Below are 13,302 nucleotides of genomic sequence, written 5' to 3' on the forward strand. Positions count from 1 at the left end.
AAGCCTAATGCTTTTTGCCACAGTGAAATATGTGATGTAAACAAACTTGAACAGGAACCTCTTGCTCGTAGGCTCTGAGGCTTTGACAGCGGTCTGTTATTGAGTTCAGAGGTCATTATCCAGAAATAACTCACCGCTGAATTCAGTGATTGACCAATCAGAATCAAGCAATCAACCAAGCTGTGTAATAATGTGTAATATTTGATGCTCTGTTGATGAATTAAATACATAGGACCACAATGTAAACAAGTCCCAAGGACTTTTTTTTTGTGTTATCCTTTTAGCCCAAGTGCTACTGTATTTCCGTGCTGTTTTCTTTGACTAATAAAGTGCTCAATCAATCAATATAATGTAATGTAATTGTATGTTCTTGTCATGTCTGTTTTTCAGATAATCTCCCAGAGGAAGTTATCCAAAGCACTGCTCAGACCAGGAGGCACTGTGGGGAAAACTATCATCACGGTACCTGTCTGTCTGTCTGTCTGTCTGTCTGTCTGTCTGTCTGTCTGTCTGTCTGTCTGTCTGTCTGTCTGTCTGTTTGTCTGTTTTTTGGTTAAAACAAAAAAGTGTTTTTGTTAAAAAGTAAAATCAAAAAAGTGTTTTTGTTAAAAAGTAAAATCTCCATATTCTAATACTATATATTACATATTGCATCCAATCAGGAGAAATGACTTCACATAGACAAGATCATTTGTATCAGCTTCAATATGAGAGTGTTCCAGTTCCAATTAAAAACAAATGTTACTGTTTCCTGTATGAGTTCCCTCTCCTGATTTGACTCAATTGGTATCCTGATCTGAAAAAGTATTTTCAGATTACTATATAGCTGGGAGACCACTGTTATTGAACATTCTATAGCAACGATTACTATCAGAATAAAGAGCTATTTAACACCCATTTTAACAACAACATATCCCTTGAAACACCTTTAAAGGCATAAATATAATGATAGTGATACGTGCTGGGGTAGCTGCCTTCAAAAGGTGACTGTCCTAACTTATTCATATATTTGATGGCAACAGGAGCAATTATTTTTCTATACATGCTTGTTCTTTGCCAAGGGGACACTGGTCTGTTACCATTGCCCTGAGGGCAGTATGTGAAAGTGATGAATTAAGGCCAGAAATCATCTAATTGTGTGTGTGTGTGTATGTGTGTGTGTGTGTGTGTGTGTGTGTGTGTGTGTGTGTGCGTGTGTGTGTGCGTGTGTGCGTGTGTGCACGCGCGCAGATCTCAGCAGAGGAACTGACAGGTAATGATGACTACATCGAGCTGTCCTTCAGTGCCAGAAAACTGGATGACAAGGTAAGAGAGAGAGAGAGAGAGAGAGAGAGAGAGAGAGAGAGAGAGAGAGAGAGAGAGAGAGAGATGCATGCATGTGCGCAAGACACTGACTCAACAGAGAGTCCAATGTGTTTCAGCCAAGTTTGTAATTAGGTTTTGGTGCTCAGCAGCAGAAATGGTTCAATAAAAAGCTACTAGTCTCTCTCTCTAATATATGGCTCAGGGATGTTATCTCTTTCCTTAGATATGATTCTCTGTAAAGGACAACTCTGCAAAGTTTTTCCATAAATGGAACCCTTTCATCAACTACTTTATATTTTATGGCAACAGGAGCAATTATTTTTCTATACATGCTTGTTCTTTGCCAAGGGGACACTGGTCTGTTACCATTGCCCTGAGGGCAGTATTTGAAAGTGATGAATTAAGGCCAGAAATCATCTAATTGTGTGTGTGTGTGTGTGTGTGTGTGTGTGTGTGTGTGTGTGTGTGTGTGTGTGTGTGTGTGTGTGTGTGTGTGTGTGTGTGTGTGTGTGTGTGTGTGTGTGTGTGTGTGTGTGTGTGTGTGCGCGCGCGCGTGTGTTCAGGACTTCTTCACCAAGTCAGATCCATTCCTAGAGATCCACAGAATCAACGACGACGCAACACTGACGCTGGTATACAGAACAGAGGTACACACACACACACACACACACACACACACACACACACACACACACACGCAAAAACACAGTAGAAGAGCTTCACAATTATTGGAAAATATCGTGACTCTATGTGTCACTATGTATTCATGAACCAGCTCACCTGCTGTGCAGAGCACCAATAGGTCCCACTTTTCATTTCAACCGTCCCTCAATTAACAGAGAAGTGCTGAAAATATGGGGAAAAAGGTCAATAATTCAGACTTCAGGCCAGTCGCCATTTCCTCCTTCGTCATTATACGTGTTGTGTTAGGAAAAAAACTGAATTTTCTTGACGATTTGAGCTTAAAAGCATTATTTTACACTTTGGCTATTCAAAAATAGCAGATATACAAGCTCATAGCGCGGCACTCCTTGTAGATCTGCTATTTTTGAAAAATTGAGAAAATATGTGCAAATCTTTGAATATAAATATTTTTAAAGCGATCATTTGTAACTCAAATCTTTGCTTCTGGGGGTCCCTGGAACAACATATTTTGAGATGGGTCTCAAAATATATGAGGGTCCGCGGCCAAATACATATACATATTGGGGTCCTTGACATGAAAAAGTTTGAGAACGACTGACATAGCAACATAAGTTTTTTCAAAAAACTGTTAGGATTTAGAAGACATTTTGTAGAATCGGAACCTCAGGCCTTAATGGGTTAAGCCTGTTATTCAGACACCTGCACACAGGCACAGGACGAGCCATGGGGAGATTTGGGACATTTCCCGATTGCCTGCCTGTGTACTCACTGCCCAGAAATGCTATGGTTTGACCAAGTTTAAAAGCCTGCAGGTGCCAGTCATGCAGGCATTTCAGCTGACAAATATGCAGTCCATTTAAGTCAAATCCTACATTTAGGATGCATGTGAAATGTTCCTTATACCATAGGTACCATAGGTACCATAGGGTGTGTTCACCACACACCCTAATAACACTGCACACGACACAATAATTCCTCAGAAACCAAATACTTGTTCAATCAGTGCATATTAGTCCATGAGCCAGACAAGATTTCGTTATCAAATGAGTGGGCAAAACCATACCTATATTAAATTGTTTATAGGATCAATATAAGTAAATTAATATATGATAACCTTTCCACAAGAGCAGCTTTTTCATATTTATCACACATTTTGTTATTTTCACCATACAAACATATAGGTGAATAGAATGAAAAAAAAATAAAGAAACGTCGCCTTGCTAAACTAATGGCCTATGTCATTTTTTTAAAAGTTTTTCAGTAAAAATAAAAAACTGATCCAAAACAAAACTATATGATATTTCTTAATCATTTCACCCAAAATGTTAATAACAAATTATGACAATTTAAATAGAAATAACACTGTCTGTCAGTTATGTAACATAAGAGATTTAACTAGGATTCAATCTGACTTAGGCCAAAACAATTTTTTTAATGGCCTAAATCAGTAAATAATTTGGCCTAAGTCACACAACTATGTGACTTAGGCCCAAAAAAAATCCTATTTTGGCCTAAGTCACACTAGGGAGTTAGGCCATTATACTAAAAGGGGAGTGAACAGCATGATCCTTTTCAATTAGGAGATGGGCGATTTTACCAGAGGTGGCCAGTGTCATGAGGAGCTGACTTAGGCAAAAATATAATTTTCCTCAAAAAATGACTTAGGCCATTAGTTTAGCAAGGTGACGAAATAGTTATCACAATGAAACTTCCCCAGTTGATTACTTACATGAAGACAATGATTTATCGTATAACAAGTTTTCTGAAATTGTATATTTAAATATGCAAATTGGGCATTATATAGGAATATATGCCCGAATGTGCGTAACTTTCCAGAATCAACTTTGGAACATTGGACAAAGCCAGAGTCAACATTCTTATTTCATTTTGTTAAGATGTTAGGTTTTTAACAAGGGAATATTCAATATATATATGTATCACTCCATAAATACAAAAATACTGTGAGCAGGCATAAATAAAAACACGTTTTGGTGGCCAAATTCTATATATTTATTTTTTACCTTTTTATACACCTCAAGTCAAAATTAACTGATGAGTTTGTTTTATATGACACAGAAAGTTTGAAGGACCAAATGATCAGTTTATCAAGTAAGATGAGTTAGTTATGTGGAAATGTATATGGAAAGTGGGGACCCAGAAGGCAGACGGAGGCTGTTGTATTGGTGAACATTTCAGTTTTACTTTTCAAAACAATATAGAGACAGATACAAAGGAGGAGTGTATGACAAGGCCAAGGGAGGGATATGTCAGGGATTCAGGGTTCAAGGTTCAGGGTTTCTGGGACACATCAGGGGCCAGGCACAGCGAATTCAGTCCTCTATTTCCAAGTCAGTCAAGTCTGCCTCTGTGATAATCAGGTCCTCTTTTTTCTATAGACATTAGGAACATGTTGGTTCTCAGCACATACTTTCAAATTGGGGATATTTGCAAACTTATTTTCAAATTATTCGATTTGTGTGCAAAATCTTGCATTAAAAAGCCATTTAAGCATATATGGAAGTATTGAATACGTAAAATAACCTTTCCAATCAATTCCCCATACTTGAATTGTGCAGAAAAGTGTGCTCATAGGTCTCTACACAATAATGGCTCAAAAGTTGATCATATATTTGTTGTTACAATTTGCGTGTGATAATATAGGGGTCCACATATTCAATGCATGATAACAACCACTAAGCTACTAGTCTGCAATGGTCATCATGCCAAACTGCGAAGTAGATATGTACAGCAAGTAAAAAAAAAATCACACCTAGCTTTGCCCACCCATTTGATAACCATGGCTCAATTTTAGGGCCCTGGCTCATGTTATCACATTAATCTAATAGTGTTTCTGACTGTATCTCTAGAGTTACAACCACATGTTACCACTCAAATTAAAGCTTAGAATGGTGAGCAGTTTTCTATAGCCATTTGGAACATGTTGGTTCTCAGCACACACTTTCAAAATGGGGATATTTACTAGCCTTATTTTAAAATTATTATATTTGTGTGCGAAATCTTGCATTAAAAGGCCATTTAAGCATACTGTATATGGAAGTTTTGAAGAAGTAAAATAACCTTTCCAATCAATTCCCCATACTTGAATTATGCAGGAAAGTGGGTTGATAGGTCTCTACACAAAAGAAGGTTAAAAAGTTGTTCATACAATTTGCATGTGACAATATAAGGGTCCACATATTCAACGCATGATAACTACCACTAAGCTGCTAGTCTCCAATGGTTATCATGCCAAACTGTAAACTAGAGATGTACAGCTAGTCAAAAAATCAAACCTGGATTTGCCCACCCATTTGATAATCATGGCTCAATTTTGGGGCTCTGGCTCATGGAATATATGTTACAGTATGATTGGAGAACCAGTACGATTGAAGAAAGCGCGCTCGTTTTTACCACCCACCCAGCACTAGAGGGAGCCACAAGCCAGGCTTGTGCACAAACATATATGGCCACACACACACACAGTCACACACACAGTCACACACACACACACACACACGCGCACACACACACACACACGCGCTCATGCTTTTTTTGGTTTATTGAAAGCAGGACTGTTTAGATACTTTTATTGTGTTCTGGCTTTTGTTTTACTTTCTCCCTGACACACACACACACACACACACACACACACACACACACACACACACACACAGTGATCCATGAAAAGAACTATTCTGTCCCTATCGGTTTACAAATCAAACGGCGCTGAGTCGACTAGTGGAGCGTCGGCCGGTCACCGCGGGCACTCGCGCCTGGAGGCGCGAGGGCGCGCTTCCTCGGCCTCAAGCTCCACTAAGTCGGCGCGCCGTGCGTGTGAACGCGTGTTCAGCGTTCCCCTCATAGATATTATGGTTCCCCTAGCGTAGCTTCCTGGTTGCTATGTGGGGGGGAACAACAAAAGACAGGTCTCCGTCGGCGCATCAAAGCCCCGCCTCTCCGCGCTCTCCTTCTCCTCCTCGGAGGAGGAGGAGAAGGAGAGAAGGAGAGGACGGGACGGGTTATTACGCGAGGAGGAGGAGGAGGAGGAGGCTCCTCTTCCTCGCGAGCCTCGCGTAATAACCCCCCGCCTCGCAGCGCCGTCCTCCTCCTCCTCCTCGCGAGCCTCGCTAATAAACCCTGTCTCGAAAAGCCCCGCCTCGCCCCGAAGGAGCCCCGTGCCTAAAAACGAGCGCTCTGTCTTCAATCGTACTGGTTCTCCAAACGTACTGTGACATATATATTCAGACTTCATGTTGTCAGTTGAAAATTCAGTTCAGTTCAACACAGTTCCATTACAATACAGGTCAAACATCCACAGTTCAGATCACTCCCATAATCCGCAATGTGCAAGTTATAGAACCCTCTTATCTGTTCAGCCAGTAAATTGTTTAATCGTACTCACACACCATATTATCCATATTACCATATACAGTACGTGTTGCCAGTCAATGAGCATTTGCTACAATCAGCGGAGGTGAGAACTACACGCCCGCTGTCAGAGAAAGAATGAGCACTTGTCACAAACAGTAATTAGTCGATAAGAGGTCTAAAAAGGGTTGGTTTGTCACGAATAGCAATCGGTCAATAAGAGGTCTAAAGAAGCTTGGTTTGGTTTGTCACGAATAGTAATCGGTCAATAAGAGGTCTAAAGAAGCTTGGTTTGTCACGAATAGCAATCGGTCAATAAGAGGTCTAAAGACGGTTGGTTAGTGTGTCCTTAATCTAGAATCTATTTGCTTGAAAGTCGAAGTCAATGGAGCTGAAACCTTGCCCAAATTTTGAGTCATATGTCGTAGATATGTCATACATGACTGAAGTCGTAGATGACCGGCGTCACATTATGATGGCCAATTGAAGTCTGAGATCCAGATTTGGGGGACCCGCTATATTTTCTACTCATTTTCAGAGCTGTACCGACTGTTATAGGTGGAAGCATTTGCAAAATGTGGGAACCGCCAGCACATCTGTCTCGAGAGAGAGACTAAACCTGCCGTCTCCTCCCAGCTGGACGTGCCTGGAAAACCTCCCTGTGGAGGCGACCAGGAGGCATCCTTACTAGATGCCTGAACCACCTCAACTATCTCCTTCGCTACTCCGAGCAGAGTTGCCATGTCTGCTTATTATAAGCGACTTGGACTTGTTTTCCTGTAAAGTTGCTTATTAATATTGGTAGTTTTTTTGGGCTTGTCTCCAAAGTGTAGTTGCTTTTTTGGGCTTGTTTCCTAATGTCATTTATTCCAGTGGTTCTCAAACAAATTGTATTTGTGTGTGTGTGTGTGTGTGTGTGTGTGTGTGTGTGTGTGTGTGTGTGTGTGTGTGTGTGTGTGTGTGTGTGTGTGTGTGTGTGTGTGTGTGTGTGTGTGTGTGTGTGTGTGCGTGCGTGCGTGCGTGCGTGCGTGCGTGCGTGCGTGCGTGCGTGCGTGCGTGCGTGCGCGCGTGCGTGCGTGTGTGTGTGTGTGTCCCATCTAAAAATATTTTGTGCCAGGGACCCCATACCAGATTTGTGTTGTGCTGCTATTTTTTTTGTTTTGCAGATCTACAAGATCACAACTTGTAGCTCGGCTATAGCCGATGCATTACATATAGGTTCAAAGTGCTCATGTGGCCTATTATCGTCGCTGCTTTTGGGCTTGTTTTCATAGACCTGGTTGCTTATTTCTCACACAAAATCTGGCAACAGTGACTCTGAGTCTCTCCCAGATGAGCTTCTTACTTTATTCCTCAGGGAGATAATAGCCACCGTCTTGAGAAAGCCTACCCGATCTCGTTCTGTCAGTCATGACCCATATTTCGTGACCATAGGACATCTTTATCCATGCTATAGGGGCTGTGAATAGTCAGTTAATTTAAAACATTGGAGGAAAAGCTCTCAATCTACCTGTTGGTCTTCATTTACATGGAGTATAGGAATGAATACTAACAGGTAGATTGAGAGCTTTGCCTCCAATGTTTTAAATTAACTGGCTATTCAGAGCCCCTAGCATGGATAAACCTGTCAAAAATAACATGATGCTGCATGTGGCAACATTGTCAAACAAAGCTTCTGGCAAAACTGTTTCTATGAACTTAATTCAGCTGAATCAATCTCTCGCTTAATATATATTTGTATATGTCGTAGCCTAATCTCCTCACGGAGAGTGTTAGGAAAACTAATCTTTCTCAGTGTAAATATCATGTAGGCTGTAAGGCAGTGGTTCTCAACCAGTGGTCCTGGGACCACCAATGGTCCTTGAGGGGATACCAGGGGGTCCCCCCCCCCAGTGTGTGTGTGTGTGTGTGTGTGTGTGTGTGTGTGTGTGTGTGTGTGTGTGTGTGTGTGTGTGTATGTGTATGTGCATGTGCATGTGCATGTGCATGTGCGTGTGCGTGTGCGTGTGCGTGTGCGTGTGCGTGTGCGTGTGCGTGTACGGTGGTCTGGTTACAGTAGTTGTACAGTATGACTGTTGGCCTGAATTATTGTCTCAGTCCGGTCCTGCCTCCAAGGTAGTAAAACACATGTTAGGATTCTATTTTTTTATTTTTCACCCACTTTTACCGCAATCAACCCCATCTGTTACAAGCCGGCCTAGGGGAAACCATGGCACAACATGATTACATTCCAGAAAGAAACACAGCAGCAAAGAATGTTCAGCTTTTTCAAAGGTTGTATTACATTTCTGTAGCTTCAGGGTGGGCTAACAGCCAAAACAACAAACAAAAGAAAACTAAGCATGAACAACCTAAAATCACCTAATCAAATCAAATGGAACAAAAATTACAAATCATTCATTATGCTGCAAGTTATATGTTTTGGTTAAAACAAAAAGGTTATTGTTAACCAGAGTTAAACATCATCTTTGGCTGCCCTTGTCAGCGATTCCGAGCGTTTTGACTAACCTTTGAAAAATCATGGAATATTTTTGTTCAGTAACAGGGGTCTACCCTCCCTGTCTCTCCAGCTCTTTAGTAAACATAAATACATTCCCCAGTGGGTTATACATTCATACAAACCATCTCATATGACCTCAGGGTCCTAACTCCCAACATTACGGAAAGCTCTTAAAAACGTTGACCTGGTTTCTAACATAGCGGGCTGGATTCTTGTCGTCTTAGCTGACAGAACTCAGTATAAGGATCGATGGGAATTGATCATTGATTTGATAGATATCAATGCCATTAAAGATTCTGCTTATTGGTCCAAGATCATTATCGATTTCTTTATCGATTCCTGATACATTTTCAGTGTGCAAAAAGGCATACACAGGCTTCAGCTATTCTGTTATGTTAAAATAAATTACAATTCTCCTTATCTTTTGCATTTCAGCAGCGTACACCAGGGGTCTTCAACAGGGGGTCCGGGACCCCTAGGGGGTCCTCAGAGTTACTACAGGGGGGTCGCCAAATCTTTGTGATATGATTTTTCTTTTACATTAACCACTTGAACCCTAGCATCCCATTTCTGAGGAGAACTTAAGACAAAAATAGCCGATCTACAAGCTCGCAACGCCTCGCGCTGCGAGGTATTGTGAGCTTAATCTAGATTATACAGTAGGTGTAGAGGGAAAAAGAGCTGCAAAAGTTTATCTGAAACACAATTTCATACAATATAGATGGGGTCCCTGCCTGATTATGATTCTCATTTTCCCATCCTCACGTCTCTCCCTCATAAACCGCAGGACTGTGTAAATAAAGATCAATGAAACCATTATTGAATTTGTAAGTCTAATTCACAAACTCAAATATATATTTTTTTAATGAGGGTGAAGTTTGTGAAAAAGAACAGAAAAACATAACGCATATGTTTTATTCATACAAATAAAAACCTTGACGGAAAACGGATTAAAATACAACAAATCTGTTACAGTCTACTTTATGATATCTCTGCTGTTCGGCCGGAACCAGCTAAATCCAAAATGGTAATTGTTCAGGAAATGAAAAACAAAATATCAATTTTTCCGAAAATGATGAAAACCTTATATTTTTAAAACAAAGCAATACTGCCTCATCAAACTTGGTATTGTGACTTTATATATTATCAGATACTTGCATGTGTCATTATATTATCACCACTTTACCCAAATCCAGCTCAAGTGGAGTTAGGAGTTTTGTCCAAACACAAATCCAGCGCAAGTGGAGTTAGGAGGTTTTGTCCATCATGATAAGAACAGCTGGCAATGGATCTCAAAGCTCACAACACATCACAACGCATTGTGAGCTTGGAGATCAGCTATTTATGGTGAGCGCCATCCTCATATACTAAGTATAGATCAAGCTGAATTCTGTACTTAAACAACTTTTATTTTAACATGCATTGTATGGATCTAACTGTTACCACTGTTGTTCTTCTACAGTTGAGTGCAACAAACAATTCTGCCTCAATACTCAATCATGTATTTAACAAAAGCAATCATGGCACACCAACAATAAATAAATGGCATATAAATACAAAATACATTCATGAAAAATAGAATCTGTAGCCTATCAAATCTGTAGCCTATGCACTAACAATAACAACCACAGTTGAATTTACCTATCATATACCTATCAACATTTTATTATCACACTGTGTGTTGTGTGTTGCGTGTGTGTGGTGGGTGTTTCTTAGTGCTTTAGATTGTCATAAAAGCTGTGAAAGTCTTTTGGCATGATCTCCTTGAGCTCTTGGAGATGTTTGAAACAAACTCCTGCACACACTCATTCTCTGTCCATTAACATTTTAAAAGAAAACACGAGCAGATGACCTTTGTGAAGACACCCTTCTCTTCTTTACTGGGGTGACATCTATCAAACCTTGCACATACATTCTCTTCTCTTCCCAGTTTATGTTCTCCCAAAAGCATTGAAAAATCTTCTCCCTGTCTGCCTCATACAGAGCAGAGCTTCTCTGAGAGCCTGAGAGGAGGTGGGAGTTGTTTGTTTTTGACGGACAGTTTGAGGGTCCAATGGAGTTAGGAGTTTTTGTCAGAGGCGCTTTTTAATACTTTTCATATGCTATTATTAAAAAAAAAATTACACAGATGTAGAGGGGGTTCAATAGCGTTGATTTATGAAAAAAAAATAAAAAACTGAAAATGGAGTTAGCTGGTTCCGGCTGGACACCGACGATATGAAACTTTCACTTCTGCAGAACTACAAAATGAATGAACTGCTTCAAGTGCTTTGATCACAGTTTCAGAGATAAAGCTTAGCTCAGTATCTTTGATCACAGTTTTTCAGAGATAAAGCTTATTTCAGGATCTGTCTTCCAGTTTAATCAAATGGGAAACTTCCACTCTATTGTATCAGACCGCTAACATATAAGTTTGTCAGATGGGAAGATCCCTCTTGGTAAACTATAGTGTAAAGCATTACCCTTAGTTCTGACCATCCATCATTCGACTTTTAAAACAAACGTGTTCACCTCATTAAAATACGTGGATAAGTGGATGAAACTTTTTCATCTGCTCTAAATCGACCCTGAATAGTGTGCAACTGTCATGGCTTTTGTATCCCATCTCCCGGACAGCATAGATCTTTACTTCCCATAAAGCCAGAGGAGATGGCCAGCTGCAGTATCCAATAACTAAACAGATTTCAGTTCTTAACGGCACTGCTTCCAACAAAACACTTCACTCCAAGCACCTCGGGGAGCCTCCTTTCAGCTCGCTCTCAGCTCCTCGAGAAGCAAATTACAACTTGGAACTGTTGTGGAGAAATTAGAATTTGGCTATTGTTGACTGTCGATTATGGTTCTCTAATGATTCCTGGGTGAATGGGTTACTTGTCTGAGGAAATGCCATCATCCACAGGGTCCCTCATGGGTCTGTTCTTTCACCACTCTGCATTCTTTACACTGACGATTGCCTCGGCCAGCATGACAACAGACCAGTGTTGATTTTGACAGCAAATTTTGATTTAGTTTTAGTCAGTCTTTTGAATAAAATTCCATTTAGTTTTAGTCATATTCTAGTCATCTGAGATGTTTTAGTTTTTGTCTAGTTTTAGTCGACTAAATATCATAAGATTATAGTCGACTAAATCTACAGTTGATTTAGTCGACTAAAATGTATTTTGTCGGTGCCTTGATGGCGTCGTAATGGCTGATTTTACACTTGGTTGCATGCTGAAAATACAAGCTCACATGCTTGTGAGCTTGTATTACAAGCTTGCATGCTCAGCTACAAGCTCACAGTGTAGATCAGCTATTTTCAGAGTGCAACAAAACATAAAATGCCTTGTCATTTAGTTCTACTGGATCTCTTCTCCACTATAGTCCCTCCCTAATATTTTTGTCTTCTTTTTATTTTGTTGACGAAATTGTCAATATATTTAGTCTTGGTTTTAGTCATCGTAGCTTAGTATTTATTTAGTTTTTATTTAGTCAGTGAAAAAAGGTAGTCGACAGACATCTTTCGTCATAGTTTTAGTCGACAAAATCAACACTGCAACAACACTGCCAACATTTGGCAATTTGCAGATGACTTCCGCTATTGTCCGTCTCCTCCACGCCGATGACAATGATCATTGTCCTGTCATAGATTTTGCACACTGGTGTAAAAGGGCAGAATTCCTGCAACCAAATCTTTGCAGAGATATAAAGGACATGCTCATTGATTTTAGGTGCCATCCCTCATCAGAGCTCTGCCAGCAAGCTATCAAGCCCACAGCCTACCAGTGTTGATTTCGCCGACTAAAACTATGACGAAAAATATTCGTCGACTACCTTTTTTCACTGACGAAAACAAAATAAAAACGAAATAAAAACTAAGCTATGACGACTAAAACTATGACTAAATATATTGACAATTTCGTCAACAAATAAAAACTAGACTAAAATGTTAGTGAGGGACTAGTGGAGAAGAGATCCAGTAGAATTAAGACATGTCATTTTATGCTTGGTTGCGCTCGGGTGTTCAGAAAATAGCAGATCGGCTATTTTCAGCATGCAACCAAGTGTAAAATAAGCCATTACGACACCATCAAGGCACCGCCAACATACATTTTAGTGGACTAAATCAACTGTAGATTTAGGGACAGGCCGATTTTTAAAGAAGGGTACCCCTGGAGAAAATGTATGTGCCCTGATCTAAAATGCCATGACCCTCCCTTTGACTAAAAAAAAAATCAATGACCCTCCCCAAGTGATTAAAAAAAAAAAATTAACCCTCCTCGCCTATAGGAGTGTCACGATATATTGTCCCACGATATAGCCTATCGTGGTATTAAAATGTGACGATAGGTATTGTCAAGATGTCATACTGTATCGTAATATTTTTTTAATATTTTTTATTTTCTTAATTTTTTTTGCCAGTGAAAGTTATAGGAGTTCTTACTGTATGGTGTATGGTACGAAATGTAAAGCTTATCATAATCACAGTAATTATTAATCATGTC

The 13,302-nt window shown here is 40.0% G+C and overlaps 1 protein-coding gene across 1 annotated transcript in view; it reads left to right on the forward strand.

The window, feature by feature from the left end:
• Nucleotides 1-13,302, forward strand: part of cpne4a (copine IVa) — a gene marked incomplete at its 3' end in the record, with an annotated part of 212,380 nt that overhangs the window by 102,677 nt on the left and 96,401 nt on the right. The window contains exons 4-6 of the mRNA XM_080427247.1: nucleotides 391-462; nucleotides 1,231-1,305; nucleotides 1,869-1,952. Coding sequence (XP_080283373.1) covers nucleotides 391-462; nucleotides 1,231-1,305; nucleotides 1,869-1,952 — 231 coding nt within the window. The remainder of the gene's footprint in view (nucleotides 1-390; nucleotides 463-1,230; nucleotides 1,306-1,868; nucleotides 1,953-13,302) is intronic.

Source organism: Gymnoscopelus braueri (genome assembly GCF_963280865.1).
Source record: "Gymnoscopelus braueri genome assembly, chromosome: 4".
Taxonomy (NCBI): Eukaryota; Metazoa; Chordata; class Actinopteri; order Myctophiformes; family Myctophidae; genus Gymnoscopelus; species Gymnoscopelus braueri.